Here is a 12580-nt window from a genome sequence, read left to right on the forward strand (position 1 = left end):
CTTGGTCAAGGTCAAAAGGTCAAAGTGGTGGTTGGTATCCAAAGGAAGGTCTTGTCGCAAGGATTACATATGTGAAGTAGGAAAGCCCTAGCTCCAACCAATCAAAAGTTATGGCCAAGGTTAAAGTTTTTCAAAAGTAGGTCAAACTCCTAGGTCAAGGTCAAAGGGTCAAAGTGGTTGATATCCAGAGGAAGGTCTTGTCACAAGGAATACACATGTGAAGTTTGAAACCCTAAGCACCAACTGTTCAAAAGTTATGGCCAAGGTTAAAGTTTTTCAAAAGTAGGTCAAACTCCAAGGTCAAGGTCAAAAGGTCAAAGTTGTTGGTATGCAAAGGAAGGCCTTGTCACAAAGAATACACATGTGAAGTTTGAAACCCCAAGCACCAACTGTTCAGAAGTTATGGCCAAGGTTAAAGTCTCATAAAATTTTGCAAAAGTGGGTCAAACTCCAAGGTCAAGGTCATAAGGTCAAATATGATGGTACCCAAAAGAAGGTCTTGTCACAAGGAATACACATGTGAAATATGAAAGTCATAGCTCCAACCAATCAAAAGTTATGGGCAAAGTTAAAGTTGACAACAGACAGACAAACAGACAAACAGACAAACAGACAAACGGACAAACAGACAAACAGACAGACAGGACAAAAACAATATACCCCCGGGATCTTTCGATCCGGGGGCATAAAAAAACATTTTAACCTGTTCACGGAGCATTAATTGTTATATACGCATGCTTTTATTGTACTGAATTCAACAGGTCGGAATTCTCAAGGTACCGAATTTTTAACAGAGAGTCCCAAAAGTTACATTCCGAAAGATCATACACATAAAGAAGAAAGCACCGCATATAATACTGTGTCTACATCATAACGAAATGCAAAATCTACCGCACGGAATGCTAACAGGACCGGACATAATATTTAACGATCAGTATCATCATAATAACAGAAATACTACATATAATGATGAATATACTGTATAAAATGTGAGAAGTACATAATAAATTGTTGTGTTCACTGCATATAATGTTAGATCTACCGCATATAATGTTAAAAGCACTTCATATAATGATAAAAACACCTCATATAATGATAGATGTACATAATATAATGACACATCTACATCATATAATGAAAGAAGTACTGTATATAATGGAAGTTGCTCACGATAAACTGTAAAAACTACTTCATGTAATTAAAATGATACCACATATAATGAAGAGAACACTGCATATAATGTTTAATCCTCATATAAGACAGTCCCGGCGTTCCATACTAGTATCAACCGTTCAAAATTTATAGCCAATGTTAATTTTTTTCAAAAGTAGGTCAAACTCCAAGGTCAAGGTCAAAGGGATTGGTATCCAAAGAAAGGTCTTGTCACAAGGATTGCACATGTGAAGTATGAAAGCCCTAGCATCAACCGTTCAAAAGTTATGGCCAAGGTTAAACTTGGAAATTTTTTTTTGTAAAACTGGGTCAAACTCCAAAGTCAAAAGGTCAAATATGATGGTACCCAAAGAAAGGTCTTGTCTCAAGGAATACACATGTGAAATATGAAAGCCAGAGCTCCAACCAATCAGAAGTTATGAGCAATATACAGTGCACTGATTCAATAACAGTAAATTTAAAACTTTTTAGCATCTTATTTGCAAATAAAACAAAAAAAAATCATATAAAAATAATTAAGAGCTATAATATCAATCTTTACATGCTGAAACCATATTTCAAATGAGATCTCTTAGAGATCCATTGACAGTAAGTAAAATTTTGGTGTAGCATTTGCTCTCATACTTAGTTTTGACGCCATCGGCATGCCATAGCCCGTCAGGAAAAAAAAATGCCAGTAGCAACGCGTTTAAACAACATGGCGGCCTAAGTTACTGATATTCATCCGCCATAAAAAAAATTAGAGGTAATTTTTCAACAGAAAAATTGTACATCATAAAATAGAACTGAAATCAAATTATATTACAACTTTTGATATTTCAAAAGTAATAGAAGGCTTATATACTCTTTATGAAAGTGTTTTAACTGAGAACTTTTTAATGCGGATGTGCAACACTTGACAAACTAACCCACTGAAAGAAGCAGGTTGTTGTGCCGAGAAATGATAAAATGAAAAAAAAAATGTGAACAATCGATGAAGTTACCAATTATTTGATCATCAAAATGGATGATCCCAGATTCGAATGGGTTGGTAAACAAGTGGCTTTGGCGCTTGACATAAAAGAGCCCGAAGTTTTCGAAGAATTGTTAGAAAGAGACGATGGCGTTTTTGAAAGAGGGTTAGGAAAATTTCTCAATGACACACCCGAGGAAAACGAATCTTCTATTTTATTTTATAAAATAATCAAAGAAGAAGAAGAGGAAGTAGAAGTAGAATGTGGTAGGTTATAGATATATATCTATATGATAGCTTTTACCAGGTCCAGTACAATCTCTTTATTTAGCTATATAGCTTGAAATAGCTATATAGCTTTATTAAGCTATTCAAAATAGCTTGATTTAGTTATTTATATGCAGATTTTCCCAAATTTTTTTTTGTATAAAATAGACAAAAAGTCGCATGTATTTGACTATTCGTATACGTACTATGGGCTATCAAAACAACAACCAAAATCAAAGATAGTTTTATCTTTGCCGCTTTTGAATACTTTTAAGCAAAAGATAAATTTCTATTGTTTGAGTAACTGTCCACTACCTTGTGTGCATTGAGGCATGGATAAGTATGATTGCTTCTCATTGTACTGAATTATTACCAATCTTGTTGACCATAATTGGCCTCCTTTATAATTTCATTGAAGAAGTAACTGTATCAATTGTGTTATATAGCCCCAAAACTCTTAGAACTTTGAGTACAAAGTCTCTCAAGGAGACACAATTTGATGAGTGATTTTTACATGCATCAATTTCAGAAGAGTTCAAGGTTGAATATCATCACTGCACCAAGGTGCGACTTTTTGTACCTACTGAGAAAATTACACATTTAAGAAAAAAGTGTGATAAAATAGCTAAATTAAGCTATTCTGAATAGCTTAATAAAGCTATATAGCTAAATAAAGCTATATAGCTAAATCAAGAGATTGTACTGGACCTGTTTATCTGTGTCTTAAATTGGTGGATAAGGGGAAGGGTAGAACACTGTAGAATGGTGCAATTTCGACCAATTATTTCTTTTTACTTGAGTTTCAAGTATATCACTGTCTGTTTTGCTACAGGTTTTACTGGACTAGGTATGACCTACAAAATGAAACAGTATTTAAAATTTATTTACAAAACAGACACAATAAAATTAGAAAAACAGCTCGTGGACCTCCGGCCTCTGATCCGAGGATAATATAAAAACAATATAAGGCCGAAAATAAAATTAGCTTTGTTTGGCGTTGCCGGCCGACTCACATAAATCGGTGCGGTCCGAAGAATTTTTTCAACAGATACTGATCATAATTTTTATTTCGTTATATTCATCCGGATTTAGGTGTTTGTACGTTTGCGTAATATATAAAGAATGGGAAACAATCATGTAAACGCTTGATTGATCACACAGTTTTCATTTATAAGCGTCTACGTGATGTTGAATAAATGCGTGTCACGCTGTCGAAAGCGGTAAAATGTAAACTCAGTATAACAGAAGTTGATGGCATAACTCTCTGTGGTAATGTGGTTTTAAGAGTAAACTGATGAATAAGATATACCAGTTCGAAATAGAAATTTCACGATACAATGTCCTGTTCAATTTGCTAGTCTAACTGCCATGCTTGGATTCGTGCACATGATTCGAATTTACACTAATTTAATGTCAGTGATTTTAAATACTATGTATATTAAAGGTTTAAAACTAATAGGGTTTTAATATCAATGACAAAATCAATGAATTCGGACTGTGGTTGTTGTTAAACTTTCAGAAACCCATGACGTTCGGATACTAACAACATGTGCCATTTCTGAAATTTAAATAAAAAAAAAAATATTTTCCCTACCTACCGACCCAAACGTATAAAGACTAAGTCGGCAACGCCAAACCAACAATATTTTAATTGTGGCCTAATCTGAAAAATATAAGGTATTCTCGAACCCGTTTTACTAAAGAACTTATGACTAAGATCAGAATGTTATTATTCGAATAACTTACATTCTTACATTAATTTCAAAATGGTTTTAATCTTTTTGAAAAGATCAAAGAATAATAATTTATGCAATTAATTTTTTAACAGAAACCCAAGTTCTTTAAGATTTTACAATCAGCTAAAGTTGTTGATCTAAGTCTTAAGTTCTTTTCTTATATTTTTCTGGTCACATTGTTTTTAATGTGTTTAAATATAAGGTATCCTGAAGGGCACCTTCAGAATACCTTATATTTTTCAGGTTACATTGTTTTTATATCCTCGAAGGCCGGAGGTCAACAAGTTAATTGTTACCCTTATTTGATTGTGTCTGTTTTGTAAATAAATTTTAAATACTATTTCATTTTGTAGGACATACCTTAGTTATAAATATTTTTTTTTTTCAATTGAACTGATCGTTTAGAAAAATCATGCCTTTATTGATTGTTTACTAGGACTGCAGGGCTAGACAAATAGAAATTTGCAGTACTTGCCCTCGGACAGGTTACAATCGTAAAATTACTTGTCCTACCAAAAACTATGCTTGTCCCACTTTTTTCTTAAATTACACAAAATTAAAGCATTAATATTAAAATTATTTCTTGACTGAGACACTACACGAGGACCAACCTAGATCTAAAATCCCACGGATAAATTTTTGGGGCTAATTTTAAGGAACCTTCTTCCTCAAAATTCTTCAATAAGATCCTCTTTTTTTAAAAATTAATGTGTATTTATTTGATGAAAAATGTGAAAATAACGAACAGTGATCAGTCTCAAAATACCTACAAACACTACAAATCTGTGAACACTAGACTGCATGTCGATTGAGCTATCTACATCCTGGCTGTGTGATTGCCAGGGAACACCAGTCAGTCAATTTTGATACCACTAACTCGTCTGTATTCACAGTATGAATTTAATATTTGACAACAAAAAAAAGTCTAAAATCCCATTCAACTTTTTTGGCAACATCGGCTAGCTACCATGTTTTACGACTTCTGTATATCTTAACAATACGTTAATCATGGGTAAATTCTAGAGGAGTTCTGACCGAGTATTCGATGTAGTGGTCAACAGCAGTGAAAACAGGTGCTTTGCTGTGATAAATGATACTTTAAAAGTGATAACACAAAAGACATTTGAGTAAATTATTGTTTTTTTTTGATAATTGGTAATTTGATAATTTGATAAGTCCGCGGGCAGGCGCCACTTATCAAATAACTTGCCCAAAAAACAAAATTGGTCTTCCTGGGCGTTGGGCAATGCTATTTGTCTAGCCCTGGACTGGGACGATACAACTTTTTCTTTATTGATACTTATGATATTTGATCCACGATATGATTTGTATCATGATATGTTGAATTGATTATAAAATCTTTTTTTATGTATTGAAATGAACAAAACATTTCTGTACAGATAAGAAAAGAAGTTGTATATCTGCTGTAGAACAAAATTATTTTACACAAGTGGTGTTAATTATTATGTATTTCATATTTAATTATTTATCATATTTATTATTAATTTATATATTAAACCCAAAATGTTAAGTAAACAAGGAAAAAACATATGTAAGATATTATGTTGCGATTTTTCAATATTTCTTCATACACATCGATATGCGTATCGTCCTCACACAGAATCAATATTATTGATATCTCGTCCCAGCCCTTTTGTTTACATCTTGTCAAAGTACTGGTATCGGGTGGTTGCATTTGGATTACGTGTTCGACCCAAGTAGTTTTGTCCTCCTTATCATATAAGCTAACAGGTGTATACACACAGTGTGTAGTAAACACACTGACATATGGTAGCTGTCAATAGAGAGCAAATGGCTTCAAATATATACTTGTCAATTAGTTCGTTTTCATCAAGCGAATAGCCCTGATAAGAAAAAACATTAATGTAGAGCCCTGAACTTAAATAAAAGGATTCCTTTTTGCATCATGTCAAAGTGGTTTCTGTAAAAAAAAAAAAGAATTGTGACTTGCCTGGACAAAGTTTTTTGCCATGGATAGAACAAGTTCAGTTTTCATAAGACTTCACTTTATTTCTTTAATTTGGCAAAAAGAAAAGTTGAGGTCATGTGACCCTTGTGTTTGGTTAGTTACCTCACCTATTCAACTTCATACATATAGAACCAGAAATCCCAGATATAGAGGAAGAGGAGGAACCTACAGAACAACCTGAGGAACCAAAAGACCCAGAAGAAGGAGAGCCATTAGCAGAACAGCCCCTGACTGTTTCAAGTCCTGCAGAAGAAGAAGAAACGTCTAGAAAAGGTATGAAGACTAATTTGTTTTAAAACTTAAATAATTCAACAGTTATATATCTGTTGCATTTTGCTTGTATAAAAATGATTTTTTTTTTTATCTATTTAAGGAAATTAAACTGTTTTCCATTCTTCAAACATTTTAATGTTAGAGTTTTTCCTTACATCATTTCTTGTTAGCCTGCCTTAGTTTATAAGTCTAAAGTGATTTTTTTCTGATCAACATTTTTCTGTTATCCATCCATCTGCCTTAATTGTGTCTTTTAACTTCATAATTTCAAATTTTTTCTGTAGTACCAGTGGACCACCCAAATATGCCACAATACACAAAGCATTCTTGGGTGAGGGGATTTTAAATTTGTACTTATGAAGGACTATGTCCTTTAACAAAGGGACATAATCAAGAAAAGGCAAAAAATCAAGGAGGGGTCATTCAAAAATCTTCTTTTCAAGGACCACTGAACTAGAAGAGATGAAACATATGTAAAAGCTACCTGACATACTTGTAGTGTAAATTCAAGTTTGGGGGATCAAAGTTCTACAAAATTTTACATGTACAATTGAGAATAATGCAAGCATTATGTAAAATTTGATCCCAGTTTTAAGCCCCAAACAACCTTAGGGTCCATAGTTTGGAAATAATTTCAATACACAGACTTTATGAATATGAATTTGATATTATTACATGAATGCAGGTGATCAAAGGTTGATAAATATTGTCACTTTGAGGTTCTTGTGCAGTGACACTTGCATATCAACATCTTGGTACATGGGTTGAGCACCATTTAAATGTCCAGGTGAAGGTGCTAATGAGATAAGGCTAGGGTATTCAAAGCCACTAAAATTGAGAGTAAATTACAATAGAATATGCACTAGGGACTGCATTTTGACTTTGAGAGATCGAGGGTTTTGAAAGATTGAAGCTTTGAGAAATCAAGAGTACATTTCTTTATCTATATAGGAGAAAAAATCAAGACCAGTGACTCATTTTGAGAGATCAAGAACTTCGAAAGATCAAATTTCGAGGCAAGGCCTTGATTAGTCATATTTACAATGCAAGCATCCTTGGGTAGTGCAAAAAATCAAATTATTTTCAAATCATGGTACCCTAAGAGAAAAGGGGGGGGGTTAAGATGTGGCCACAATAGGGGATCCTCTCACATACAAACAGGGATGGGGTAATCGTAATAGAGTAATCGTAATCGATTGTAATGATTACTTTTTTTCAAGTAATTGACAGTAATCTGTAATCAAAGAGATTTTCGATTACTTGTAATCGTAATTTAATCGATTACAGCTAAAATTTTCAATGTAATTATAATTACTTTTTCAATTACTTTCGATTATTTTATACATAAATGGATATTATTTTGGAGAATTATTTCCAATCAGTCACATATAAATATCAAATATAAACCACCTAGTGTAATGTTTGGATTTCCTAACTTTTATTATAAGTTTAATAATATTCTCAATAAAATTTGCATTATAGACCTACTGGTCTAGTATTAAATAATTCAGAAGTGTATTTCAACCATTTATTAATAAAATATACAGATTTTTCGTGTGCATTTTACATTTGACAGAGTCCTCTTGCTGCATTGTTCTTTTTCATATTTCAGATCTTGAAAAACTTTGTCTTGTAATAAAAAATTATAAATAGCAAAAACAGATTTAAATGCTGTATTAAATATAAATAATTTGGTAAATAAACTATACATTGTACTCCAAAAAAAAAGAGAAGAAGAAGGAAATACTTATTCATTTTTGAAAATGTTTAAAAACTTCAAACTTTGCAAAATATTTCTCATGTTTTCATTCAAAATTGTAAGGTTGTTTTTATATCAATGAGGGGTTATAAGTGTCTGTTAGGGAGGGAGTGTCACTGTGTTTGCTTATCTTGGCTAATTAATTGACTGAGACATCCCTGATTTGTAGATAATGAGGTGTAAATTGTGAACTACCTAGTGTTTAACTCTTATAATTGATAGTTCCATTGAAGACAAATAATATCATTATAAGAATTAATAGCTCTCAAAACACTTATTTCAATACAGAATGAAATTGTGCGATTAGTTAAATTACTTGAAGACACATTTAATTTACATGTTTATTAAGTACTAAGAGTTTAATTGTTCTAATTTATTTTTTGAAAAAGACACATACAGGAATGTTTAATGTGTACTGTCAACATACGGGCAGCCCAAATACTTCTAATAAAGTAATTCACAATAAAATATTAAAAAAAATTTTGCAACAAGTCAATAAATTTGGAGGTTCAGATCCAAGGTTGAAAGGAATAATTAATTCCTTGCAGATTTTATTGTAGGAATCATGTCTCCTCTCCATGGTAGAGAATCCCTCATTTGGGCATTTAGTGAGAATGTTAGCCAGAATAAAACCTTAAAAGAATCTGCACTGAAACTGCAGGAACACATTCAAACTTCAGTGGATAACATCAACATTTACCATTTAAATATTGCTTTGATATTTGAAGGGATAAAAACTTGGAAGTAATCGATTATTAATCGATTACATCTTCCAAAGTAATTGATTACAATCGATTACAGGATAAAAATGAATGTAATCGATTAATAATCGATTACACCAAATTCCTCTAAGTAATCGATTATTAATCAATTACATTTTTCAGTAATCGTGCCCATCCCTGCATACAAGGGAAAAAAATCTTTGATTTTATATCTCAAAAACTGCGATGTCATGATTTAATAATCATACTGACAGGTCTAGGGGGCCTTCAATTTTGGAGGATAGTCAAAATTCAATATGGCAGCCAAAATTTTACAATTATATATGAGAAATTGCAATACATTATGGGATACCTTATCCTATTTTTCAGAGGATAACACAGGTAATTTTCAAAAGCTTCATGCCTACTATTTATAATAAACAAGAGTATACACAAGAGTACATGTAAATAAAAACTTCAAACATTGAACTGTTACTGTTCTTTGTCTGGTTAATCACTGTTAATAGCTCACTGCTCTTTGATTTGAAAAGTGTGGAAGGTAGTGAGACATCTTCCCTCCAATTTCGGAGAATAAAAACTATCCTCTGAAAATGGAGGCTGCCTAGATCTAAGACTTGTTCAACAAAGTGAATGTTTGCAAGCGCTAGCCATAATTCCTTAGGCCTAGAAAAAAATATGTTTGTTTCAGCTTTCCTGAGGGACCCTAATTTATAGTGCTGACCCTAAACCTTTTTTTATATGCTTTTGTCCCATGCCACATGTGCAAGAGCTACTTGGGTGAAATAGTCGCCAACTTCACAAACTTTTCAAGACAGAGAGGTTTCAGTAGCCTTTTTATTAGCTCACCTCGAAGAAGTCAAGATGAGTTTATGCTATACCCCTGGCGTTGGCATCCTAGTTAAAGTTTTAGGAGCAAGTCCATTCCCAAGTAACTATAAGCCCAACCTGGACCAAACTTGCATGAATGAAGCATCTAGGGATGGACACTACCACACTTGCTTTGGATGCTGGATCTGACCTAGATATTCAAAATGAGTGACCAGGTTAAAGATTTTGAAGCAGGTCCATTCCCAAATAACTATAAGCCCTACTGTGATCCCTGTCATGTATGAAAAATTCTACTATAAATTCAAGTCACAGAAATGTTTCAAAGCACCATTTCTTTTGTCATTAATGTAGATGTTTTGATTCAAGAAGTAAGTAAAAAATAAGTCAAAAAAAAAATTGTCTACCTAGCTACCGGGTACCTACCCTATTTTTTTCAGGAAACAAACATATTTTTTTCTAGGCCTTATCCCTCTGACAGAAATGTTTGCTTGTACTCTGATGAACAAGCCTCTGATTTTTTAATATGCAAACATCCAAATTAATAGATAGTACAGATTCAAGTTTATTCGTATCAGTGCCCAAATGGAAGGATGGGACCACAGTAGGGGATAAGAGTTCTACACAAGAATACATGAATATGTGAAATTTAAAAAAAAATTGAATGGTATAGTAGAATCACAATAAATAATGTAATTTAGTCACTAAATTAACATTCCTAATTAATTTCTGTTGATTGAAGTTATTTATAAATGTTGGACCTTAGGGTTGATTTGGGCTTAAATTGGGGATAAATTTTTACATAATGCATGTACACAGGGAATTTTTTGTTCTCCAGAACATCATGGCCATTTGAGTAATATTGTTTGGGCTGTCAAAGTTACACAATTTTACTGGTCAGTTTTGTTCAGTAAATATTTTATTCGGTTTCAGTTTGGTTCTTTCTAGATATTTATTTTAAACTTTATTAATTTTATGAACTAACTGAAACAACTTGATTGGTTAAGTAAATTCAATTTCAAAAATAAACACAGTGTTTTAATTTGATTAAGATTTTTAAATATCTTAATTGATATTGGTAGTTAGTACAAGTCCAGCTATTAGTGACAAAAAGGCTACTCTTGCTTGTTTCTATATCCCATCCTTTTGTGATTTCTTTTAATTGTCATGGATGAAGTAGATTTAGTTCAATATATTAATTGTGTTATATTTAATACAGTAACTGTAATTTACATCATTTGTAAGTCCACACTTTTGATTTTGATTCCTTTTTTTGGAAAAGAGAGTTTAATATGCATTAACCAGACTGGGAATTGAAATCTGGAAAATTTGAACCAAACCCAAACCGAACACTTTAACAGGGGTTTTCAAACATATTGGGAACCTTGGCAGCCCTGCAAATTGATATTGAAGCATCCCCATTTTGTATGGATTAAAGTTCAGTTAAGGCATGACCCCTTGAGGCTAGAGTGGGGCTATAGTATATGTAGTAAAAACTTTTCATGAGATAGAAGGGGAAATCTTTATAATCCTCTGATGAAGAGCAGCAAAGCCAAGGTAACTCCGGTGAGATTTGTGGCCCATATTCTATTATACTTATTAATATTGATATATATATTATATGTAATATGTATGTATTCTTATGGACAAACTTAGGCCACAGTAGAAAAGGTAAAGTGGTGGGAGACAAATAGGTAGCTAGTCAATATGAAAATATTTACTGGTTTATATATATGTTTTAAATGTAAGTTTATTTAATTTGATTGTGTTGGTGGTGTGGTGGGATAGATAAGTAAAATGTACAGGAGTACAATTTACTGATTTAGATGCTAGAAACAAAGGATGGTGAAAGGCAGAGTGTCAGCTGACTTTATAGAATGTAGCAATTATTTCAAAATTATAAATGCCTGTTGTATCTGTTGGTGACCAATTTTGATGAAAGTTTGCTCATTATTATAGCTTATTTGACACAAGAAACATATATTACACAAATTTGTCTGTTTTTATCTTGGTTTCCAAGGTAACAGCCAGAAAAATTTGAAACACGGATATTTTCAACTACTTTGAATCTTTACAGAGTAAAGAATAAAGAATAAGAAAAGCAAATTAACCACGCTCGCAAAAACATTACACCTTGTTGCCACCTATGCTGTAAAGAAATTAATAAGAATGTAAATAACCAGTCAAATAGCTCTCATTTCACTTTTAATACTTATTTTCTTATATTTAATTGTGCTGACTTCAAACAAGGTCTTTGAAATCCCTGACACATCAACTCGATCAGTAGCCTGTCTCTTTTTTAAAAATGATTGTAAAGGTAACCTTGGATACATTTTGAATACATTTTAAATGCTGAAAAATGATCAATATTGACTAATGATAGGTATTACATGATCAAATTCAATCAACAACACACAAAAAGAAACAATAAAAATATTTGACTTTATATTAAAAGGTTATATAACATTTTTGAATAGATTTTTCTATCATATTACAAATGTAATATGTTTCACTAAATACCCTGAAGAATGCTGATCGAATCACACCAGAAACAGTTATGGCATAATTTAAGCCAGAAACAATTATAACACACACTATGGTGACATGGTATAATTTTTCAGCTTTGAACTCTTCTGAAAACAATGCATGAAAAATTTGCTTTTCAAATATTGTGGCTCCTTCCGAGGACTGCCATCATAAGTTTTTAAAGTGACATACGCCAGAAACAATTATAACACATGCTGGAAACATAACACACAACTGAAATAGTTATAACAACCTCCTGATCATTCTTGTGTGTTTTAATGCTACACATTATAGCTCAGGTCGGAGATTTAATGAAGTCTGTTGCTAAGCAAATGTAAACAACAGATCTTAGTTAAA

The 12580-nt window shown here is 32.4% G+C and overlaps 1 protein-coding gene across 2 annotated transcripts in view; it reads left to right on the forward strand.

Moving 5' to 3' along the window:
- The first annotated feature begins 2159 nt into the window (after positions 1–2159).
- Positions 2160–12580, forward strand: part of LOC133171930 (dynein axonemal heavy chain 10-like) — a 62955-nt gene continuing 52534 nt past the window's right edge. The window contains exons 1-3 of one of the 2 annotated variants that reach the window (XM_061306721.1): positions 2160–2392; positions 6248–6391; positions 11354–11368. In XM_061306721.1, coding sequence (XP_061162705.1) covers positions 2176–2392; positions 6248–6391; positions 11354–11368 — 376 coding nt within the window. In that variant the 5' untranslated portion in view covers positions 2160–2175. The remainder of the gene's footprint in view (positions 2393–6247; positions 6392–11353; positions 11369–12580) is intronic. The other variant, XM_061306723.1, reaches the window with a different exon arrangement.

The sequence above is a fragment of the Saccostrea echinata genome, unplaced genomic scaffold, assembly GCF_033153115.1.
Source record: "Saccostrea echinata isolate AGI-Se365-2 ecotype Australia unplaced genomic scaffold, CSIRO_AGI_Sech_v1 ptg000054l, whole genome shotgun sequence".
Taxonomy (NCBI): Eukaryota; Metazoa; Mollusca; class Bivalvia; order Ostreida; family Ostreidae; genus Saccostrea; species Saccostrea echinata.